General features: G+C 43.1%; 1 protein-coding gene across 5 annotated transcripts in view; it reads right to left on the bottom strand.

The window, feature by feature from the left end:
- nrxn2b (neurexin 2b) overlaps positions 1 to 25,165 on the bottom strand; it is a 242,527-nt gene that overhangs the window by 135,829 nt on the left and 81,533 nt on the right. For all 5 annotated transcript variants that reach the window (XM_085936342.1, XM_085936378.1, XM_085936369.1 and 2 more), the window contains 2 exons: positions 25,004 to 25,024; positions 652 to 669 (listed from right to left, as the gene is read on the bottom strand). In XM_085936342.1, coding sequence (XP_085792468.1) covers positions 652 to 669; positions 25,004 to 25,024 — 39 coding nt within the window. The remainder of the gene's footprint in view (positions 1 to 651; positions 670 to 25,003; positions 25,025 to 25,165) is intronic.

Genomic DNA, 25,165 nt, shown 5'->3' with positions numbered 1-25,165 from the left:
CTAACGGCCTCAAATACAGTAAAAGACGGGACAGACGTTTGGTCTCCGCTTAGTAAAAGGCAGACACAGGCAGACAGGCAGTGTAATAACCTTGTAAACAAAATTAATGAAACACATAATGGCGGCTAGGCTCAGGCAGTGTGCGCCGTAGAAAATTTACATTTACATTGGAAAGCAATGCAGCTTCGGGCTGGAGGACATCGGGGGGGGGGGGATTTAACGTTGTCACGGTGCATAAAAAACGGTAAACACCCGCCGTAGCCGAGTGAGTGGACGTCACCGGATGAGGGAAGACAATTTCAAAAGGAGACCGTTTTTTGTTTTTTTTTAAATAACAGAAAATAATCCGGAGGTCCAGCTAAGACGGCTTGTCATCATCAGCACCAGTCATGTGACTACTTACGTTGGCCTCGTGTTACTCGTATTGTCTTTCTTATGTTTTTATATGTGAAGATGTACATGTATTTAAATAAATAAAAATGAGTAATAATATTATATAATATCCATCCATTTTTTTATACCAAATATAATAAATAAATATAATAAATAAATAAATAAATAAATAAATAAATGCCGAAGTACAGGCACATTTAAACAAGAAGCCAAAGATGACGCGCGAAAAGGAAATGAGAAGGAAATGAGTTGTCTTACCGCTTTGAGATGAGTCACCTGAAAGAGAAGAGAGAAAAGAAAGATGAGTATGTCACCTCAACAAAACAAAAGACACCCCAAGAGAACATCAGATTCACAGGCACAAGGTGCTGCAACTTCCACTTCAACGAGACGCCTTCAAATGACCAGGAAAGCATATTTTCTTTGTGCATTTGCATAAAAAAAATCCACATTCCTTCCTTGTGCTCAACTACTAGACAACAAAATGAAATGATTTTCCTCCCTGAAAGATAGACAGTATTTAATGACATGGATAACGGTTAAATTATGACAAGCCCTAATTAGGAACGGGCAATTCAGAAGAGTAAATAAATCGTCAACGTTAATTGCGCTCGGCCACACATCACGTCCGCATGCATTATTTCTCAGTGACTCTTTCAAATACCTACTGTCAGTCAAAGTCTCGCTCAAAGTGGAATTAGCATAGCCGCGTCGACTTTTGCTGCACCCTTAACAAATCCTAAGGCCCGACGGCGAGCCGATCTCACGAGGGGGACTGAGCATTCCCGAGAGGAAGTCTTTAGTCCAAAGACTTGGAACATCGGAATCCCACCCAGACCTGGCGTAGCGTTAAGAAAGAATCATCGCCAACATTTGAGCTGACTCCAAGAAGATTTTGAAGGCTTCAAGTCAGAATGGATGATTCTGTTTTAATCCAGGCTGTTTTAAATGCCCATCCATCCATCCATCCATCCATCCATCCATCCATCCATCCATCCATCCATCCATCCATCCATCCATCCATTCATCCCCAGTCGGGTCATGGGTTAAATGACCCCCACCCCCTCCAAAAACCTATTCACGAAACAATATATTAATCACAAAGATGGAGTCCTTCCTAATTGCATACCAAGACTGTTTTTCCGAGCGTAATTATCAGTATTTTTGCGTGGTTATTTACAACTTTGCTGCTGCAGCGAGAGGCGACCTGAGGAAGCGGCGTTGCCAGGTAACAGAGGCGCAGCCTTGGCGGAGGAGCGCGCGGTCCCACCGAGCGCCGCTTCCCGGCGAGCTTGAGTGGCTCTCGAGATGGAACGCCGAGGCGCCATCAAAACACCCGACGCGGCTTTCACAAAACGAGTACGGTTGGAGACAGAAAGGTCTAAACGGTGGCTAAAAGCCAAAACACAGTCAAAATGGCGGATGGCGCTAAATGCTAACTGCTTACACTACAAAGCTTTGTGGACTCGGTAAGGTCAGGACCGGTTTATGGTTTTAGGTCGATACACCTTCCCGTCAATGGGTCGGTGACAGCTCAACCGGTACACGGATCGGGTTTCCTGTTCTCCCGCTAATCCCTTGGACTGGATGCTGAGGCTGCAGCCTGTTCATTTGCCAAATCCCCTTTTGCTGCTCTTTGCTCAACCCTCTCCTCTGATATCAAGTGGCTCGCAACAGGATGCCAAAGGTGGAGGTGGTCCAAGGCAGAATTTGTGGAAGCAGAATCCAAGCAGTTCTGTTTTAAATCTTTCCTTCACAATTTGATTGCTTATTTTATGAAAAGCCCTTTTGCAAAAGTGTGGCAATGTGTAATTTCAGCCTGCCAGTGTGTGCCCGTCAATTGAGACAACACTAAATGCTGGATGTGACTTCTTTTTTTTTTGGGAGACAACAAAATGGAGATTGCAAAAAGGATAAATAATCAAATGGCCCAAAAGCCGTGTCACTCGGGCTTTGGTATTAAAGTGTCAACCTTGTCACGTTTTGTATGTCTGTGAGGACAAAAGCCTTGAGAAGGGGACACTAGATTTAGGTGCAAAGCTTCTAATGGAGGCTTGTTTAATCAGTGGCGAGTCGAAAGCTTCAAGATGGTGGAAATGAAAATTGTAAGTAGTCCCTGACGATGACCGTCGGAGGCTCCGTCCAAATTTGCAGAAGTTTAACACTGCCCCAAAAAAATTTGGGGGGGAGCTAAGGAAATAATTTAGAATATAGATTATTGATGTTTTTGGCAAGAGTGTTAGCAAAGCAAGCAAATCAGTTTGTTTTTCCTTCTATTTTGAAATTGTGAGAATACGATGGACGGCAGTTCTGTGAACACTTGTTTGCATGAAAGCCAATTTTCACCTAAGTGCCCCAACTGAAAAAAGATATTTTAAATATTTTTTTTAATTCTTGAATTTATTTTCATTAAATTTGTTTGCTTTCTTGAAATTTATTTAATTTGTTTTTCATTAAATTTGTTTACGTTCTTGAATTTTTGAGCTTTTTTTAAATACCTAATTAAGAATCTGTTAAGGGGAAAGTTGTAGCGATGCACCAAGTAGGAGGAGCCAATAAAAACATTTTACAAGTTCTACCAAAGACTCTGGTCTGGGATTTATTTTCTGGTATTTGTTGGAGTGAGCCACTACCAAGACTTGGATACGTATTGTGCAAAGTTAACAACGCGTGCTTACAACGCCAACGCTTGATTAAATTATTCATTTGAGAGCGAAGCCGACAATTAATCAGCTGGGTCAACGGGATTAACTGGCTCTCGGAATGAAAGCCCCAGCATTTTTTTTGTTTTTGTTTTGAAAAAGTGAAAAGTTTCATCATGCATAACAATCCAAACTAATGCAGGTAATCTCCTGTCCTCGCTATCGTGTTTTTTGTTTTTTTGAAAGGCCATTGGCAATTTCCACAACTCCTTTGGGTCGAGTGAGACATTTACGGACGCAAAATGAAGACGCGAGCGCGGGACTGACACGGCGCCTCCCCGAGGCGTCGTCTTGTGCTAGTTTATGAGTTTCCTCCGTCTCCACGTGGCGTATTTTTTTTAATATGCTCGCCCTTCTGGAAATCCCTTTTATTCAATTAGAAGCGTCTAATTTGCGCCTCAACATATTTCATTAGGCCTTCCTCCTCCCTCACTGAGGGGATTAGCTTCTCCTTCCTTTTTATTTACGGCATGCCGAGACATCACATTCCTGCAGGAGGGCACGAGTCAGAGCAATTATTTTTTCTGCGAGACTTTAACATCTCAGTTATCCCTCCCCCATAAGAGTGTTAAATGAGCGGACGTTCCATTCCCTCCGCAGCTATCAATTTAGCTGCAATCTACATTTTCCATACCGGAGCTCTAAAATCCCGGCCGGGAATCGAGTATTCATGCTAATGGTCCATCAATGTGGCGCCAAAGCGCTCATTTTGAACCGTTTTGTAACTTTCAAACGTGTCTGTCACATTTCTATTCGGTGATGACGGACCTTGAGGTGTCCTTGAAGGTTTGTTTGGAAAATCGTTCCAAACCAAACAGGTGTTGGGGAATCCGTCACTGGGTTTTGTTCTTTTTCTTTTCTTGTAAAGCACATGCGGCGTTTTTTTTTTAAATTTCTTTCTTTTTGTGAGTCATTAGTCATCCCAACAGCTTTTCTCACCTCGCCGCCTTATCTGCTATATAGCGCCATTTCCTACTATATGTCACCCATCTCACGTGCCCCCCCCCCCCTTAATTACAACTTGTAAAAGCCCGACCTGGATCCAATTTCCACACTGCCCTCAAGATGAATGCCCCACTGGCCAAATTTGATTAAGTTCTGTTGAAATTACGCGTGTCAATGTGTGTGCCCGCCATTTTTAACATTTGGCAAAGGATGGGAGGAAATAGTCGAATTTATCAGGCATCACAGAAATGCTCAAAGTCTAACGACAAGTGGAGTCAGTATTCAAAATACAGGCAAGGACAAACGGTCACTTTGATTGGCCGTTAGCTAACAAACGCTAATCAGTCCATCTCCTTGCTATGGCAACATCGATTGGACAAACTACATTACGCATAGGGTCACAAACAGTTTTAATAGTCATCGACATCTTTTGCTTGTCACAAAAAAAAAAAAATTCTTAGTAGGGGCTGAAAAGAAGATTTTGATGTGCTAGTTTATTGTATCATTTCTTCTTTATTCTTTCAGTTCAGCTCAAACTTTTGTCCCCATAAAGTAAAGAGAATTATAACTTCCTAAACTTTGAATTGTGTTTTGTTAATTATGTCAAGGAAAATGATGTACTCAGGTCAGACTTGTCTTTGTCAATAGTTTTCCCTTTCTATCCATCTATTTCTTTTGTTAGAACAATTATTTTGTTTATTTATTTAGCTATTTGAAGGGGGGCAATTAAATCTATCTTTTTGATGATAGGAACACGATGATAATGATATTAATAATAATAATAATAATAATAATTTAAAAAAAGTTATCGATCATTATGGATAATTGTATTTATAGTTTACAATTTATATTATATATATAATTATATATTATATTATATTTATAATATACTATTTATAGTTTCCCAATCTCCCACTACATTGCCGAAACCGTTACGCCACATTATGAAGTAGAAGATCCTCATAAGAAGTTCATTCTACCAAATTTCGACAAATTCATTTGAAAATGTCAAAAGTTTTAATAAATCAATGAATCATTTGTTGTTGTTTTTTTTTTATAAATGGCCGTCCGCAAGTCCTGAAAATTGCCAAACAACAATTCATTTGATTGAAAAGTTGCAGTTCGAGCCCGATGCTACACCAATTAGCATCCATTTGGCCGACAGTTGTAGCACTTGGCACTACCTTTACCAATGTGACTCAAAAGAGCATGTAATTCACAAATGATGATGACGAGGTTGTTGTTGTCGTCCAACGCAGCGGCCCAAAAGTGCTAAACGTTGACGTGATTCGCGCTGTCACTTTCTCCAAGCGAGGCCGCCAATAACGGCGCGTGCCTCGCCTGGGAAACGCCGCGCCCGTTTCCGCCTCACCTAAGAGCGACGGAGCGGCAACGACCTTCACACACCTCGCCGCTCAAGGTCCCGCAGCTCCGCCGCCGTCCAGCCCTGTCAATCAGCATCAACCCGCCGACTGTAATTACGCCATTGGAATGGACCCATCATCTCGCACCAACCACGATAATGAACTCTTGAGATTGGTGATTAGACCAGACGGAAAGGTAGAAACTTTTGAATTTGCTTTCATGTCTTCATTTCGGGGCAAATTCTGTGAAATTCATTAGAAATGAACAAAGATCCATCTTCCTACACAAAAAAGCCGCAACCACACAAAGTGCCCTCGGTGAGCTCCGAGCGAGATGGCTATCGTGACCTGGACCTAGTCCATTACATTGCTGGCTAGATACCAATCGGGCTCAATACTGCCTTCATTTTCCCGGAGTTATCTTCAAGGAGATCTACATTAGACCTGCTGGCGGACTATCTCCCAAGCCTCGCTTAATTTTGTTCTCACTATGCATCTACCTGACTTGAGAAATAGAATACATTTTAGGAAAACAAAATGGACTGTGGGTGAAAAGAATCTGCAGTACCAAACCTGAGAAAAAAAATATTTCATTATCATATTAGTTTATTTTATTGCATGAGGTCTTTGCGATGAATCACATTCTATACAAAATCTCATAAAAATTCCAAAATGCTTTCCAGCTCACTTTTTATTTTGAAGTATCGCCATATAAATGAAATTGACATTACGTTTGTTGACATTAGCTGTTTTGACAATGCTGCAACCAATAGCAGTTAAATAACTTATTTCCTTTAAATCCCAATTTAAAGCATTTACAGTAATCAAAGCAAACTAAAGCTCATTACCACTGCCAGGGCATCATCGTTATTCTTTTTGTTCTATAAAAAAAAAATACAAATAAAATAATAATAAAAATGATGATGCCAATGCAGTCATGGCCTAAGCAATAACTGGCTTGTTAATTTCAGAAATGGCTTCTGGCCGGCTGTTGGAGTGGCACGTGAACACCTCGTAGTCTGCTAACTTTCCAAATACAATAAATGGCTGCTGAATTGGAAACATTAATTTGACATAAATGTGACTAAATCAACCCGCAGGCCGCTTCTTTCCATCTAAAATTTTACGCTTACCTTATTGAGCCACATAAACATGTTTATGAAGCACTTATATCAAGAGAAGAGACGGAACTGTTGGTGGTTTAATAAAAACATGTTGCCTGCCCAGCGTGCGGCGTCGGAAGTGTTTTTCCAGACGGCCAGATAAAGATCAGCGGCGACCGAGGCCTGGCGTTCGTCCTTGCATCGGCGGTGAAGGGCGGCCGCTGCTTTAAGGAGACTCGCCATTGATTTTTCCCCGGCCCTCTAATATGACGGCTGACGTGACGGCCCCGCGATCGTTAACGACGGCCACGGCCTCAGTTAAACGCACGCCTGGCTACTTTTTCCCGTTCGAGCGAAGCAAGGGCATGCAAAGCAGAAATATTTTCACAATTAGGGTCAGCAGGTAATTTGCTAATGTGTCAGCTTTATTGATTTTTTTTCCCCTTTTTGGTTCAAAGCAAAGCATATTAATCCTGGAAACAAGGTGATCGATAGAAACGGCCGACTGGGCAATGTTCGACGAATCATCGGCCGCTTTCCTCTGTAACTGATTTGTATTTGCATGGGTCCTTCGTCCGAGTTGATTTCACGGATCTGTTTCGAGTGGCTTACGGACTCGACACGAAGCCCCCCTTCGAATCGATGATGATCTAATGTATCATTTCACGTTCATCTGGTTCATTCTACCATCTGATGCACGCACGGCCGTTGACAAGATTATGGCTGGAATAAACAGCCAGCGCAGAGTTTTATGTGTGAAGGAACGTTATGGGGCCGTCTGGCTGCCTTGAAGTTTCGCTGGACCATTTGGATGAACTTATGTTTAACCATAAAGAAAATAGTTTGAAGGGCAAATTTGATTGGCATCGAGCAGGAGTTTTTGACTGGTTTTGTCGGAATATTATTTCATTTTGCACCGACGGAGGATAGACCTTATTTGCATCTGTATGTCTATTTTGGAAATATCTGCTACATTTGACATCATTTGGATATCCATCCAAATTATTATTATTATTATTATTATTGTTATTATTATTATTGTTATTATTATGATTGTTATTATTATTATTATTATTATTATTATTATTATTATTATTGTTATTGTTATTATTTTTTATTATTATATTAATAAACGATTCACAAAATTAGCTGGAAAATAAATCAAATCTAAAAAATAAATACATTGAATTTTTAAAAATGTTAAATATTTTCCAGTTCAATTTCGGGCCACCTGCAATACCGCCACAGGCCACTAGATATAGTAATATATTAAATGTATTGGTAAATGATTCACAAAAGTAAATCAAGTCTAAATAATAAATACATGTCATTTTTACACATATTTCATTACCAATTTCGCGGACCACCTGCTACACCGCCACGGACCACTAGAGGACCACGACCCACTGTTTGACAACACCAGCCGTATAGGAAATGTGGTTTGATCAAACAGTCAAGTGCTTGGCGACATTCTACATCCAGCAGGTCCTTTTAACATGCCGCCGGACGTTTTCACGTCTCGACGCCGAAAGTTCGGACTTTGCCAACACGAATCACGCGCCGCCATAATAGAAGAGAGGAAGCTTTTCTTTTTCTCTTTCCCTACAGCAGCAAAGGTCAGAACACTCACTGACTCCTGCTCTTGTTCACTCCTTTCGATTTTATGAACTCAGCTTTGACGCTTGCCTTTTTCTTTTCCCGCGGCCAATTTGGACTGAGTGTCCGGTGGCGTCAAAAGGTCAACAAATGAGGAGAGCAAAACTGAGAGAGGGAGACAGTCCTGACTTGGAAGCCAACACAAATGTCAACACAGTGTAGCCAATGGGACTGAAGCACGGCATTAAAAAAAAAAAAGTGCGTTGAAAGTCAGAACGCTTGTGACAAACAGCAAATGGAACCGACATGAAAACAGTTCTCGGAAACATCACGCCAACAGCGGGCGTTGTTTTTCTTTCTTCTTTTCTCAAATCCACCAGCAAGCTATCACAAGAACCTGAACCCTTTCAAAAGATTGCCAAACAAGAAGAATGTCAGCAGAGTGGTGAGAGGGGAAGAAAGAAAAAAAAACTCTGCACATTCCATATTCGATGTTGGTGGATGAGCAGCAAACAAAGTTTCGTTTTGTTATCGCTGTTGAAGACGCAGACAAGAGTGTTACCTTCGGCCCCTGGGGTGAAGTCATCATGGTCAAAGTTGGTCAAGGGTGAAGGTCCAGGACGTTAGCCATAGGACGGGACAAGTGTGTGGGAGGGGCGGCACATTGGTGAAAAACACAACAGAAGGAGGGAGGAGAAGGAGTGAGATGGTTGGAGAACATTTAAGGAAGATGTTTAGGGAGTGGGGAAGAAAATAAAATGGAGGTATTTGAATGGTACAGAGGAAAGGTCAGGAAAAAAAAAATCTGTTCAAAGGGCTCAGGGCATCCTCGGGCAAGAAAAAGAGAACCCAAAGAAAAAAAAAGAAAATGAACCCATACCTTGGTCGTTTAACGTCAGGTGCGCCAGACCTTGAAAAGGGAACAAATAGACAAAAAGAACAGAAAGAGGAAGAAGAAGAAGAAAAAAGAAGGTCATAAAAGGCACGGGAGGAACAAAAGCATTGTCACAACGTTGGACTGCAGTTTGTGACAGACATCCTGGGGCAGACTTGGATGTCAGAGTTCAAACCAAAACAGAAAAAGAGCAGAGAGAGAGAGAGAGAGAGAGAGAGGGAGAGAGAGAGAGAGAGAGAGAGAGAGAGAGAGAGAGAGAGAGAGAGAGAGAAAGAAGGAGAATACCAACAGAAAACAGGGAAACACTTTTTGAGTGAAGTGTGTGAAGGGTTTTGGAAAAAAAAAAAAAGCATTTTTTTTTTTTATTTGGCGCAACACCCGAAGGCTGTTGCTCTCACAAATGCTTTTTTTTTTTTCCCTCTGGAGTACTTATGGAACACAGAAAAAAAAAAACTGTTTGGCAGAGAAGGAAGGCTTCAGCTAGATTTGTACTCAAATGATTGGAAGAAGAAAACCAACACGACGAGAAGGTCAGATGCGCTATCTGGAGAAGTCAAAGATTATCCACACGCAGATAATGGCCGCCGCCTAAAATGGAGGCGGCGGCGGCGTCTCACCAGGAGCGCCAGATAACAGGCAGCGTTGGCATCCATCCATAAAGCTCAAACTGCCAAACTAGTTTAGCTAACCACATCTGGGATAAAAACACACAAAAGAATCGTCAATCTATTCCAGGTCATTGTTCATAAGAACTAAAAAAAAAAAAAAAAAAAAAAAAAAAAAAAAAGACCTTTTATCAATATCTAGACTGCAGCCCAAAAGAAAACACTGAATATTTGAAGCCATTTTGTGGACAAAAGGGAAAAATAAACAAACTCCAGGCAAAGAGGGAGGAAAAAAAGCCCGTCTTGACGATTGGCTTGTTGGAATCTTAAATCTGACAAAAAGCAAACGCAACTCCCCAAACAAAGCGATTGGATTTGACTTGAGGCGAGACATACTTTCAAGAGTCGCTCGGGCAAGTCAACACCATTCCAGTCAACCCGTCTCGACTCAGTCGATAAATAAGACCGACAGCTCCCCAACTTAAAAAAAAAAAAAAACAGTAATAGCAAGACCAGCAAGAGAACACAAAACCACAACTGGCCTTTCTCTTGCTACCAAAAAATGTCACCAAAGATTCTGAAAAGCCACCGACGTTTTTTTTTTTTTTTTTTTGGACCATCAGAGACAGACAAGAATCATCAGAGCATCAGAATTCAAGAGCCACCGTAGCTTCGGAAGCATTTTTTCTTTATGTGACCGCCGACCGATTTTCTGTTGGCCCAACCAAACATGGTCATTCCATAACTTTTTGTTTTTGTCCCCTTGCTCATAATTAACTCATTCAGAACCAGTGACGGTTATAGACGTCAAAGATATTTAAAAAAAAAAAAAATATATATATATATATATATGTGTGTGTGTGTGTAAATATACACCATATATAATATAATATAATATAATATAATATAATATAATATAATATGCTGTACGGTCCAAATGGCATCTATGTTGTTATGAGGAACCAATACAGGAAGTTCTTCAATGACCTCGTGACCTCGTGTGACGCAACAGATGTGTCAGGACTCACGGCGACAACGACCAGGCACTCACGCCATCGCGTCCCCCTAGCCACGTCCCAGCCCCTACCCGACAGCGGCATGCTAAACAGCAGCATCCTCCAAGGGCTCTTTGCAGCATATGGCCGCCAAACTTGACATCCTCTCGCTTAATCTTCCTCTTTGCGCCTGGAATGGAAGGACGGCGCACCAGTCACGATGCATTCCGGCATTCAAAGGCCGGCGACAGCGAGGGCGACTTTGTAAAAGTCACATGGAATAACACAAGGAGGAGAAAAGGGAGAAGTTGCTGCACCCTCGGCGTGTTATAAAATCAAACAGTATCTACAAATCAGCGGTTCTTACTCAGCCCGGGCACCGTTAAAGTTTCATGGCGTAATCATTGTCGTACGTCTGGCGGAAGCCAAAAGGTGCCGGCGGGGCCCGAGCGCCGTTTGTAAGACATTTGTTGAAACATGGTTCCCGTCCAAAGTGAATACAAATTCCTTTCAGCCAGCTCATTTATATTGCATATAGTGTCTTTTTGCAGCTTAAGTAATATGCAGACGGCTCAAATTTAAAGTGCTGTAATAATTCACAAGAGTGAGACAGCGAGAGGGGAAATATTGAGAGTTATAGAATCGTCTTAAAGGCTTTGCGTGGCTCCCGTTTTTTTTTTTTTTTTTTTTGAATTATTAACAGAGTGCGCCCACTTTCTAAAGTTGACTTCATAACTCTTCACATTTGCTAGTACACTTTATTGGTAAATACACACATGAGATCACAAGCCAACCTAATTAACAAGCTCAAGGATGGAAAATTTGGAGCACATTTTTTTTTTATCGGTGTTACTTGCCGGCCACAAATTTCCTGAGCGCATGAGTAGCAACGATGCTATTTTGTATATGGACAACATAAATGCATACATGTAAAATACATAAATATACCGTATATCATTTTTAATTATACAGTTCTCTGTATAAAACATCCGCTATGCTAACACAACAACATATTGTGATTTTTTTTTCCTTCCAAATTCTCTTGCATAAAAATGACACACACTGCTCAATATTATGTGAAAGAACACATTTTATACATTTTTCAACTTTATTTATATTTATATCAAATTCCAGACAGCTTTGGTGTAAACACGTATCGTATTTTCTGTGTGTTGCCTGAAATTCCAAGGGGGACTATTGCCCCCCCCCCCGCACCTCGGAAAGACACTTAAGCTTAGGCGCGCAAGACATGAAATCTTTATGGTCACTTTCCACTTTTAAGTAGCAGCAACAGCCATCATCTGTCAAGAGTGATGCGCTAAGTTGTTTGGAGACCCTCTCAGCATATGCGCCGCTCGCTGTATTTAAAGCTTCCATTAGACGGCACCAGCACTGTGTAATTAACATTACATAGGACGACGGGAAACATACGACAAACATTCCAAATGTCAAAGCAGGGAGGTTTCGTCACGTGACGAGGTTGAGGCCTAAACTCAAAGCGAACATCTCATCGGCTTCCCACACATCTCCTAATTAAGCGCGTGACGCAGAGTGAATCACTTTGACGCACACATTTTGTTCATTAAAACACAGCTAATATGTCACAGGATCCGTCTGGAAAAATAAACCTCATCACCCGGAGACCGGCGAGAGGGGGAAGAGAAGCCAGCAGCTGCCTCTCGCCTCGTAATGAAGCGCTTCATAAATAAATAGGAGCTCCATATGTCGTGCCAGCCAGCGAGGGAAGACTCATTTCGGGGTTTTTAGCCGCTGGAAGCTAACGCTACGGGGATATTGATGATATCGTCACTTAGGCTAATTTACGGGAGGCAGACGGAAGATTCTCGGCGGAACTAACGGGTTAGCACATCCGGGAAATGAAGCACATGGATGTCATTAGAACCTGCGTGTGCTTTGTAGAAAAGACCATTTGTAGTTGGAACAACTTAAAAATGTAAATTAGCCACATTTATGGCGACAATGTTAGCTAGCGCGACAAAGCTAGCAAGGTGTTTTTTTTAGTTTGTTGACAATTGCGCGAAAGTCAATTTTTACCTGTGCAAAGACTTTAAATGCGAATCTAAAATTTTACTTTGGACATTTTTTTTCTTTTTGCAAGCCCGAGGAAGCTCCAGTTTATCTCTCAGAAAGCAATAAGTTCCCCCCCTGACCTCCATTTTCCTTTCATTGATGAGGTCGCAGCTAATCACGCTTTCCCAAGCGCAACTTGGCCAACACGACCCACCTGCACTTTCCCTTCGTCCCGTTCCTAATTTTCCACGAACGGCAACTCGGCCGCCCTTTCCGCGCAAGCAATTTCATGGACTGAATGCCTCTGATTGCCACTTCTGGAATGGCGCTCATTAGTGGAGTCTGAAAGCGGCGAGTGGGCAACAAAAATGCATCCTTCCAATGTCCATTTTCTGCTTTTTTGCCCTCTTTTACTCTCTTGCAAGTGGTAATTGCGGTGTCAGACGTGATGGAGAGGCTGACAGGGCAGTTAGCGGGGAGGACGTTCTTCACACTTTAAATACAAAAGCAATCAAAGCATTTCAACTCTGTATGAGCGGCAAGGAGGCAACCTTCATTATGCTCGCCGAGCTTTTACGGGATCTGAGCAGTCGCGCCGCATGATGTCTCCGCCGAGTATTAATGCCATGTTGAATTTCCGTGCCGTGGATGGGGTCCATTAGTGGATTGAAAGCAAACGTAAATAAAGTTGCTTCGCCTCGCCACGGATCTTTTCAATCTGACGCACCTACGCGGCAAAAGGCCGGCCGGCCTGCCAGCCAGCCAGCCGGCTGGCGCTCCTCTCAGCCGTGCAAGCTCCAATCAGAAAGACACATTAGTGCACAACGACTACTCGCCTTGAGCCGCTCTTGATGTTTCATGTTTCATTTTGACAACTCTCTTCCCCACCCACAGCCGCTCGCGTTCCACTCCGGTAGCACTGACTAAAATTACGTCGGCGGATTTCTTGGATATGCGGCTCTGTCGTGAGCTTTGTGGCTCTTTGTTTATTTATTTGTTTATTTATTTTCCTTTTTATTTATTTATTTATTTATTTATTTATTTATTTATTTATTATTTTCCTTTTTATTTATTTATTCTTTTATTTATTCATTTATTTTAATTTAATTTATTTGGATGCCGGGGAGTGGTACGCAATGGGTAATGATGACAATGACACGTAATGGAAAATTAATGTCTTCCAGCTGGGACAATGCGCTCGGATTTGTGGAGCTGCAGGAGAGCTTTATCTTCTGTGAGAAATAATGAGTATATATATTAACATGTAATGTATTTTCAGATATACAGTTATGAATATTATGGTACTCTCGCATTTTTATACATTTATTTTTGGTTGCATTTGACTCTCGGCTGGCAAATCGTGGATAAAGCCAAGAAAATAAGTTTCTAAAGCATCTGTGTTAAACCTCAGGCTCGGGGACCAGATACGGCCCGCCACATCATTTAATGTGGCCGGCAAAGACAAATTGTGCATCAAATTCATGTGTCATTACTAAAATTGCCAATTATCTTCACTTTTAAAAATCATCTTTTTCAAATATTTGAACAGTTTTTACTCGTCTGATTTGAAAATGAGTTATTTGTCAGTTTGTTTTGTAGCTGACACGATGATATCATATGAGGTGTTCATACATTTAATTGGGTTGACAGTCATAACGGCCCTCCGAAGGAAACTACGACTACAATGCGTCCCGCAACAAAAAGGACAAAAAGCGATGAGAACATTTCAAGCAACGCCAAACAATAAAACCAAACACGGCTCACATCTCACCGATGATAATCGTGTGTGAAAACGAAGGTGACAATTCTACGCTGACATTCAGAAGCCAAAAATCACCTCAACCAGGGAAAAAAAAAAAAATAAATCACGCTTCTAATTGGCTCCTATTTTGTACATGCTATAAAATGACGACAGATCCCCGATAATCATAATTGGCTGCAGATTGCCTTTAATTACATAATAGACATTAATTTTTTTAATGCAATTAATCAATCTGCACATCAAATGTCACATTGGCGGTTTGGGCTGTTAGCTGCCAAGCGCAAAACGCCCTGTTCCTGGCCACTCTTTGTTCATCTACCCTAATTAGTTTGGGAAGACGAGTGCTAAAAAAAAAAAGGAATAGGAAAAAGGAAAAAAAAATCCCGTGCATATATTCAAACAAACGGCAGCCAGCGGCGGCAAAGCACAGACGAGCGGGAGCCGATCAGGAGAAAATTAAACGGCACTGAACCTTGTAAACAAATATTCCGACAGCGCTCGACACAATGGCGGCGACGTCTGGTGCCGCTGTTGTGTGAAATAGGCCGGCTCTGTGCAGAATGGTTTTTCACGTATGACGGGAGCACAGGGAAAGCGGCGCCGGGAGAAAAAGAAGCAGACAAATCCACAGTGTCAATTTGTGCGGGGATAACAATATAAAATGCCAGAAAGAAAAAAAATAATTCTGAAAGGTTTAAAGTCACAAACACGGGAGCGGTAAGCTGAACCTTGTTGGCATGACGACAGGAGTCAAAGAAACAATGTTTTTTTTGTTTTTCCCCCCCACACATAGCTGGCCTCATTTTAACTTTTAGTTTTCTACAAACTTCCCATTTATTCTATTTTGGGCATATTTTTGTCTGATAAGAACGTCAGAAATAAATGCAAGGCTGCCTCAAAATGCCCCCACTAGCTTAATGCTAACACTTGCACGTTAACACGCTAGCGGAGGATGGCTTAATAAGAAAACATGTGATATGTGAGCCACACTCAAGGAAACTTCAAGTGTGAATGTTTTGATATTGCCACTCCATCTGGTGTTTGGCTTCTCGCAATGGTCTCTCACCATCAAAATCATCCGTTTACCTTCCTGATCGCCCTCCTCCGCCAACCTTTGGCAGGAGATGAGACGATTTCGACACCGCCTGTCATGAACTCGATGGCACCTGCAGCTGGACAACGCACACACACACACACACACACATCATCTTAAAGCGGCCAATACTGGATTAGTGATGCTAAACGCACATGAGAGAGAAAGCAAAATACGCCAAAATACGGCAATTTACGCTCAACTACGAGCTTATAAACTGAAGACGGGGCCCACACTTGCATGCTGATGATTCCATTTCGCTTTTAGTCACATTACAAGAGAGAGAAAAAAAAAAACTCAGTGACCGACTAGCATAACAATAAAAACACAATCATGAAGGAATAAAGTCTGCATGAGGATTAACTTTTTAATCCATGATGCTCCATGAATGCTAATATGGCGGCTGGTGCACCCCCCCCCCCCCCCCTTTTCCTTTACTTATTAGACGCTATTATGTGGCAATATAAAAAGATTAATTATGGCCACAAGACAAGAGTTATTACTTTAGCTCTACCCTAAGCTCATAAATCCTCCTCCGAGTACGGGCGCAAAGTGTACATCAAAGTGTACATAACCTGCGCATCCAAATCGATTCGAGATTTCATTGCGAGAAACGAGAAAAAAAATTTCCGCCTTGACCGTCGACCTCAACTACCTCGCTCAGGAATCCCAGCCGTGTATAATTACAATGTGGATTGAAGGCGTAGATTACAGTCAATCAATTCCCGCTTTTTTTTTTAATTAAAACTAATTGTCAGTTAAAGGTCGTAGCTGAAGGCGGGACAGAGATTAATAATAGCTATAGTTTAGAATACTTAGATCCCCGATCAATAGGTCTTTTGGAATATTTCATTGCTATCAAATAAGGAGCTAATTGTAACTTTGATTTAACGAGCTGGCAGCTTTTCCGATAGATTTGCATTCATCGAGTGTTTTCCTCTCAAAACGAGGACGCCCGGGGAGCGGGGTCGACATGACTTGATCGACCCCCCCCCCCTCTTCACCGTCCTACAGATATGTCTAGTCGGCGTTTCTGAACGGGGGGCCATCTGCTGCCGCCGCCGTTATTCTCCAGGCGGTGTGCCAAGTAAAAAAATAAAAATAAAAAAGACCCAAAAATAAATAAAGTGGTAAGCGAGTGGGTATGTGCGCGCACGGAGCACCCGGGGTGACGGGCGGGGGTCATGCATATGAATGAGCATCTGCGCTTGACAGAGAGCATTCTTGTCCAAATACTCGCACGCGGGAGTGCCACGCAACAGGTGTGTGTTTATGCTTGAGTGTGCGTGTGCATGTGTGTATGTCCATGTCTGTGTTTGTGTAAATGTGTTTGCGTGTGTGTGTCTGTGTGTATAATGATTCCAGAAAGGATATCTGGGAGGAGAAGCTTACAACAATCTGATGTTGCAAAATGTGCAATGTGATGCAACCAAAGCCAAAGCGTGTGTTCATGTCCAACTTGCCCAAAAAATATATTTTTTTAGCTTTCTGCAAAGACTTTCATTTAAATTGTTTCACCGTATGTAGTCGGTATTGGTATTGGTATGAGTGAATGCCGGGATGAGTTTATAAAGCAAAAAAAAAAAAAAAGCGGTATCGACCCTCCCTCCCGACTCGTTTCTATCTCCGCAACATGGCCGACGTGCACGTGAGACTGGGAAGGCGCGAGCGTGCACGTGGGCGGGCGGTCGGCCGGCCGGCCTCCCCTTCGTCTTATCTCGCTCCGGCAGGCCACTCTGCCGACACGCACTCCAAAGAGCCCCCTCGTTGTCATTCATGGCTTCACACGTCTTCGCAAAATGTCACCGCCGGGGGAAGGGAAAGGCTGGCGGGTTCGAGGAGGAGTGGCAAAGCGCAAAACACACAAACTCCAAAGAGAAAAGGCTTCCGAGTCCCACGCAGCCGCCGGTTACCTCGGCGGGCTTTCGTTATCTCGCTGGTGACGATGTCCCACCGGCGGCGGCGGCGGACACGTCAACACCGACTGGAGAAGAAATAGGTTCATTACTCAAGTGCTCCAGTATATTATATATCCTTCATATCCTCTCTCCTGACTTTTTTGAGGCATATTTTATAGTAATATAATCTTATAACAATTCAATCTTTTCCTAAAATCATTCAGCACTAGTCTGCATCTTCAAAAAATGAAATAAACAAAATAAATAATAATAATAATAGTATATATGGATAAAAACAAATAAATAAAATCGATAATTAAATAATTAATTAAGTAAATAATATCAATCAATCAATAATAAAATAAAAGAATAAATAAACAAATAAATAAATATTGGTTAAATCACAAACTTGCAAGCCCCACACCACTTGAGGAGTTTTGCTGAAACTATGGCGGAATATCCACCGTTGCCAACAAGTGGGCAAGTGCACAAGCGATTGAGTGCAGTGGAATCTATTTCTGTCCGTAACGTATTCCGGATCATTTGCACGCTCTTTCCAGCTGAGCCGAGGAATCCATCGGCTGTCCGAGCGGCGTTCCGTGCATTAGCGTCAGGTGGCGGCTGACAGCTCGCCCGGGCGGCAACAGGCAGCCGGAGTGGAGGCCATCATAAATAATGAGCGCCATCCATTGCGATACGTGCGCTGCCTCATAACAGGCCGAGAGGAAAAAAGAAAAAAAGGTAGGAAATAACAGAAAAGAACCCCAGAGTGATGTATGAGCTTTTTGGGGGGGGTTACCTTCAGCATGCTCTGACTAAAACACACTAAGTACTTAAAAGCCAAACTAGAAATGACAAAAGCTGTTTACAAAACAACTTCCATTATCACTTTTGGGACTAAAGTGATGCACCCGGCCGGTGCGCTGAGTAGACGGACTATTACTACATCATTTTCCGGTTGCCATGGCGCCCTTCGTGTCGGCTCTTTTTGTGTCTCTCACGCATCATACATCGAGAGAGGGGAAAAAAAAAAGTAAGTTTCTACACGATTTTTCACGAAGGGTTATTGTATTAAAATAAAAGCTGCAGCCCTTTTATACATTCAAGCCGCCAAACAGGCTTTTGAATAGCAATAAAAAAAAAAAAATAATGTCGTCAAGTGGGAGTCAACAGGAAGCGGCTACAGCGAGCTGATTGCAGGCCCACTTTCCGCAAACGATAAATCGGAACTCACGTGCGTGTCTTGAAGCGTCCGATGCCGACTGACTTGTTAATCAAAGAGCAAGTCGTCCACCGGCAGGAGCCAGTGAAGCGGATTTGATTTAAAAGCGGGGCGGTTGATTGGGCACACGCTGCGTGTGCTCTTTACGCCGCTTTTGTATTAGTGCCTATTACGTATTGATTGGTCAGTGTGAGGGGAGGAAATCGAGAGCTACTTGGAATAAATGCTATGAGAGTCTTTAAGTGGCCTTTATGTGAGAAAGTTTGAGGGGGCGGAGAAGAAAAAAAAAAATCCGAGCTCAAGCAAGACATTTGTAGAATTTTCCAGTTTGACCATCTTTTCGTATCTAAGATTTATCGAGATGGTTATTTCATTGGCCTTTTTGAAAATAGATACTTGTAAGTTACGCCCCGGGGCCATTTTGATGAGCGGAGGCCAAGCCTCGCCCATCTTGAGTCTGACTGGCTGAGGCAAAACGTTGGCAGCTTTAGAGCAAAGAGAAAAAAGGGAAATGTGTGGGTTGGAATTGGAGATGGCATTATTTTGGGATATGAATGCGGAATCTGGGGCAAAGAAATATTAATCAAGAAAATAAATACGCTCCACGCAGGAATGTGTTCAAATAATGTCCTTGATAGCAGAAGCACGTGCGGCGTACTTTGTCTGGTCAGAAATGGCGGTGCCCGTTATTTGCACAGGGCTAAAAGAGCGTCATCAAATATTTAATAGGTGTCTGATATCACTTCATGTCTGCTTGAAAGAGTGTCTAGAGAGCTGCAAAGGGGGAAAAAAAAAAAATATTTTTTTTGTTTGAATGATTTCCATCCACTCGAGGTAAATTTTGATGACTTGGTATTAGACAGGCAAATTTTTCAGGACTTTTGAAACAATTGTTTAGAAAGGAGGCTTACTGTCAAACTCGGAGAATAAGATGTGCATTTAAAGCATCTTAGCCTCTTAATGCTAAAGCTAACACACAAAGGGAAACGCATATACGAGGCTTTATACATTACTGGGATATATTCTTTATCCTCTGCAAAGACCAAAGTGTGTCATCTCTAGGATTATAAGAGTTTGGGATTTTTCATTAGAATTTGTTTTTATTTCGGTTAGATTTGTTTCCCTCCTACGGCCATTAAAAGGATTATAAAGGCAAGAGAAGAGCAAAAAAATTAAAATAGAAAAAATGGAGCCCTGCAAAAAGTGTTTCTTCTTACTGGGTTAAATTGTCGCACGCACAGCTCCATAATTCAAAAGAGAAACTTTGGGCTTCTAAAAGCAGCTGCAACTTTGATGACGCTCTCTGGCCGCATCTCCACGACAAAGACAACGCACCCGACGGGCGGGATGCGACACCAGACCACCAAAGGCGGACCAGAAGTTGACATTTCAAACTGTCGCTTTGGAGATTCCGCCACTTGGATGTGCTAATGGCCGCTGCCTGCTGGCAACGCCCTCTCGGTGGTACGACGTGGAAATAAAAAAGAGTTTGCTATTATGGAAATAATTGACAGCTCAATCAGAGGCTTTGAACTCTGACAGGAAATACATTTCCAAACGCCACGTTTAGTTTCTCCAAGGACTGAGGGCTTTCCGACGAACTCTTGACTCGGCCTCCCGTTTGAACTTTACCGCAATGTTTTCCTCGTGGCCACGGTTTTAAAGCATCGCCGTAGCCATCGGCCGTGGCACGCTACTCTCGGCGTCGCAAAAAAGCTCCACCGTGGGGGGGGGGCGAAAAAAAATAAGTTCACAGACAGGACAGCAGACGTTTGGGCAGCCGGATAAAAAGCGCACCTTCTCGCTTTGTTGCCGGCGAATGACAGATTGCACTTTTGCATAAAGAGGGTTTGGACTTTTATCCGCTCTCCCCCAGCTGAGAGAAGCCAAAGGGGGCCGATATACGCCACTTGACAGCATATAATGAGATCGTTTGAGATTATTATGCAACGCCGCATCCTGCCTGGGACCGGCGAGAAACGAGACTCGCCAGATCCCGTAAAGCGGGTCCACAAAACAACCTTAATAGGCTTCCGAATGCCGGATGGGTTTGCGTATGAGTTTATTTGGAGAACGATGACAGACGTTCTCGATGGAAGGAACCAATAACATTAGCTTAACAAATCAGGAAGCTGCCCAAGCAAGCCAAATGATTAAAAACAACAACAGGAAATCAGTCTTGTTATTACCTAATCAGAGGTCTTTTTATCGCATAGCTGTGGGGAAGCAACAGCACGGGGCGTAGAAGTGAGTAGGGGGGGGAGGGGAGGTGGCAGGACGCATCAACCTGTTTCTATGCATGTATAAACACCACAATCTGGGTAAATAATTATTCAGAGAGTTTGTGAATGCTGATTACAAGCGTCCCCCGGTTGCGCGTAATGAGCGGCAGACATTGGCTCATCAAATATGGATGAAATGAATGTTGACGCTTTCCACCGTGGCACTCAATCACGGCCGCAGTCAACTAAAGGTGAGCGGCGCTTACGGGGAAAGATGGCGAAGCAACAACTCGCTCAAGAAGAGGAACAAATGATAGATTGAATGGCGGGGATGTACTTTCCGCTTAGCTTGGCCTTCCGAACGCACTTGAAGAAATGTTCTCAGTTGACAACCAATCACGGCTCAGCAGTTTTCTGAAGTTGAGCCGTGATTGGTTGTGATGTCATTTCGGTACGTGACAAAATGGCCGCCGCTTGAGATGGACAAAATGGGTGGATTTTGTTTATTTAATTCAGATTGCACAAACAAAAAAATGAACCAAAACATTGTGTTTAAACAGGTTGGGCTAAACAGATTAAAAAAAAATAATAATTTGACTTGAGTTCTTCTTTAATCAAATTGAGCATTCAGGCAGAGAGAAACTGGAGGATTTCAAGTTACCACACTTGGAAGCCAGTCTGACTTCATATCTGATCTCGGGCAATCAAAAACAAGCAACCCCAAAAGAGCAAGTAAGATTTTAACTTGAACAAGTCGTGATCTAATTCACTACTGAGAAACGATTGCCAAGTTGAGCCCGACGTGGGAATAAGACTTAAGAGCCGGCCAATCGTTTCCGGAACGTCCCGCGAAACATCAATGGAAATGAAAATTGGTGACTTGAATTTAGTTGAGAGGGAATTAAATGTGCTAGCAAAACGTAGCGCTGCGTATATTACGCCGTGGGGAATACGTGTTAGGGGTCGGGGTTACCCCAGATACGCGATGACCTCGTATCCTAATATTTCTCGCCTGCTTCACCACACACCAGAAACTCCAGGCTATGCTCTGAACTTGGCATGTTCTCCACGTGCGAGGCTCTGACAACTAATTTGCCCTCACATTTCAGCAAAAGGTCAAGACAAGTTTATGAATAGTGATGGAGGGAATAACGGAGGCAGGCAGAAGCTCTTTGGCCTTGGAGGCGCCCGTCAGTGTCCTGGGTTGGAGTTGTCTGCATTGTCCAAGCCAACTAGTGAACTCGACCTTTGCTTAGTTGACTCAGCTGCAAACATTTTGAACGGTGGTCAAGAATCATCCGTACAAGCGAAGTCCTTAATTCGCCTCAAAACGCTGGAGATGAGGATAAAGCTGTTTTGGCATCTGCTGGACAAGTCCGCCTCATTTCTGATTACTCATCAGAGGACAAGTGACAGTGGAGGGAGAGAAAAATTGCACGTATATGGGAGTAAAACAGACAGTTCAGCATTTCATTTTCTCCGAAATGTCGCCTTTTGTTTATATGAACTTGCGGAGAGGACGGGAACCCGTATCGGGTCGACCTTGAAATGAGCTAATGCGTGAAAATTGCAGAAAACAAAGCTGAGCTTTTCCACTTTTAGAACAAAGCCGACGTCCGCGGCGCTTCGCCGCCACGCCGGGAGAGCTTTTATAACCTGACGTGACATCACACCCGGGAAAATTCCATTCATTAATAGCGGCTGAAATCTTAAATAAAAAGGGCGAGAGATTTTCTATTTTGGCAAAGGGGACTGAGGGTGAGACTGTCAAATAAAAACATCAGCAGGTCTGGCATTTCCCTCAACCTTTGGGCTTCGCAGCGAGACACGAGGCGAAGGGACGGGCGGGAGGATGAACTTTTTTTCAGCCGGCACAATCTAGCCCTTGTGTCAAAGTCGAAAGCTTTGCAGTCGCTGGCATTTCATGGCATAATTGAATCTGGAAAAGGCCGCAGGTACACAAAAGCAATCGTCGAGCACTCACGGATTACTCGGTGTGAGTTTAGTGTGCGTAAAGTAAAAAAATAAATAAATAAAAAAGTGAGGCGGCGATCCTCTGCATATTCGCAACTCTTTCAGTACCAGTGACGGCTTTACACGTCAAAGATTCCTTTCAACTGGGCTGGCAGTGAATGAGTTACAAATTCCTCAAATGAATATTTGGATCGGAAATGCATTGAAGTGAACATCTTTGATACTCAAAGTCACAACACGTGTCACCGCTGTTGCTGTCCTCCAACATTTGGTTTACAATTATCAACATGAGCGCAATGTTCCGGAAACAAAAGGGAATTTGGGTTAATACCACAACAACAAGAGTACATTTAATATCTTTGCTGCTCTGTTATCTCTTTCTCTTGCCTCCACGCCAAAAGTTTGGTTTCTTTCTCGTTGATAAAATAAGCAGAAAATCCTTCGTCTGTTCAAACAATCTCATTTAACTACAGGCCCCACTCAATCCCTAATCCGCTATCTCCAGCCGACACTGACGGGGAGGGCTCCAGCGTAATGATAAACTGGTTACTGTCCTTCCCTGAGGACGGGATTAGGTTGGAGGTCTGATGACTGAGACAGAAAAGATCATTAGCCTTGATCAGATTGATTAAGATCAGCTCGGCAAGGCCGTGACATCCCCCAGCCCCGACGTTAAATCAGACAAGCCGACCAGGGTCGCATTTAATCTGCCGTCGGCCAATCGGACGAGAGCGCGCGCTCGTGCGCCGTTGCTTTCGCTTCGCCTGCTCTCGCTCGGTCCGACCGTCGTCTGGAAATTAAAAACAGCCTGCCTGTTTTAGCGCCTTTTAAAATGCATGAATCCCAATCAACTGAGGAAACAGTTAGCATCGCATTTGAATAATTGCAGCCGAAAAGTCCAACGGCTCGGATAAGCCGCGCAGACAGCGGCGTGACTAGCCAGTGGGCGGTGAGGTCACCGACCCCTTTCCCAAAATGCCCGGCGAGCGCAAAGCGCATTTCGGTGTTTAAATATTGAGACGACATCATCGGAGGACGCAGATGGCTGCGTTCGCCTTGTTTGCCAACGAAAACGGGTCAGTGTCGCAGGAACATCATCAATCCGCACGGCCCAGCGATCACTTTTCAAAAACACCCTCGGGCTTCTCTACCTCGGCGTCATCAATCTCACGGCACCTTTGAACGTGCGGTCAGTAACTTTAATTAGCCGGAGCGGGTCGAAGAGGGGAAGCCCTAAAAATAGAGACCAAGCGTGGGTCCAATTAATCGCCTTCATAAGCACGGCTTGCGCCGGACTAGTAAAATTCATTTATCGACTTTCCATTTGGGAATTGTAAAAGTTGTTTACTTCTCTGACCGAGCGTTTTCCTTTAAAAGTGAAAACGCCACATCACGTTTCACGCTCCGTGGAAAAGCGAGTTAGACACGCAAAGACAACTTCAATATAATCAATGACCGGTTCTTTCCAAAATGGCACAAAAGTCACGTCGTGCTCTCAAAGTATGATTCACACCAGACATATAATTCGATATATTTTTACAATAAAGCTAACAACAACAAAAAAACTGGCCTAGCGCTCCAAATGTGGTCTTGGGTTCTTTGAACCCAGCTGACATAACTCCTCCACACATGCAAAGAATGTAAAAACAGGAATAAATGTTTTTCCCATGTCAGAACTAAATGAGAAATGCCAGCTCGGAGCTGCCTGAACTTTTTTATACGCTAGCGAGCAGTATTCAAATGACCACAAGCAAACGGCCCATTTTGAAAATGAAAACACACACACTTGGTGCGGGGAGCGAGAAATGGTGTTTTACAATTTGACAGGCAATCCATCACCCGCAACTCAACGGGACTCAGACGCTCATTTAAGCAAGTATTTGCCACTCAAGCGCCGAGATCATATATTGTTGACGTGACCATGTTGTTTAGGAGCGACAAGCGACACAAAATGGAGTCCGGTGCCAAGAAAGGCACGAGTTATAGGCTAATAAAAGAGAATCAAAAGTAAATCCTGGAAGGAGAGAAAATAAACGGGAGTAAGGGGCTGGAGAGTTTCCACTTGTGTTAGAAACGGGTCAATTTTGGAAGTCACTTCAAACCGCAGTCCACCGTGACAATGCACAAGAGCGTGCGCGAGCGAGCGGCCGCCATCGGCAGCTGCTCGACCGCACGGTCGAGGAAGCAAGGGCGTCAGTCTTACCTTCGACGACGTACTCCTCAGCTTCGGGGGGGGGAAGAATCCAAAGAGGGAGCAGGGAGAAGAAAGAGAAAGAAAATTGGCGCATTAGTCACATGTTTTATAGGGTCAGACAACATGTTTTACAAGCTAGCTAGCTTAGCCTAGCTCTAGTTTCAGTTCAAT

Source organism: Syngnathus leptorhynchus, chromosome 2 (genome assembly GCF_054491065.1).
Source record: "Syngnathus leptorhynchus isolate UIUO chromosome 2, UIUO_Slep, whole genome shotgun sequence".
Taxonomy (NCBI): Eukaryota; Metazoa; Chordata; class Actinopteri; order Syngnathiformes; family Syngnathidae; genus Syngnathus; species Syngnathus leptorhynchus.
Note: the sequence above shows the minus strand (reverse complement) of the source record. Positions and strands in the feature narration are given on the sequence as shown.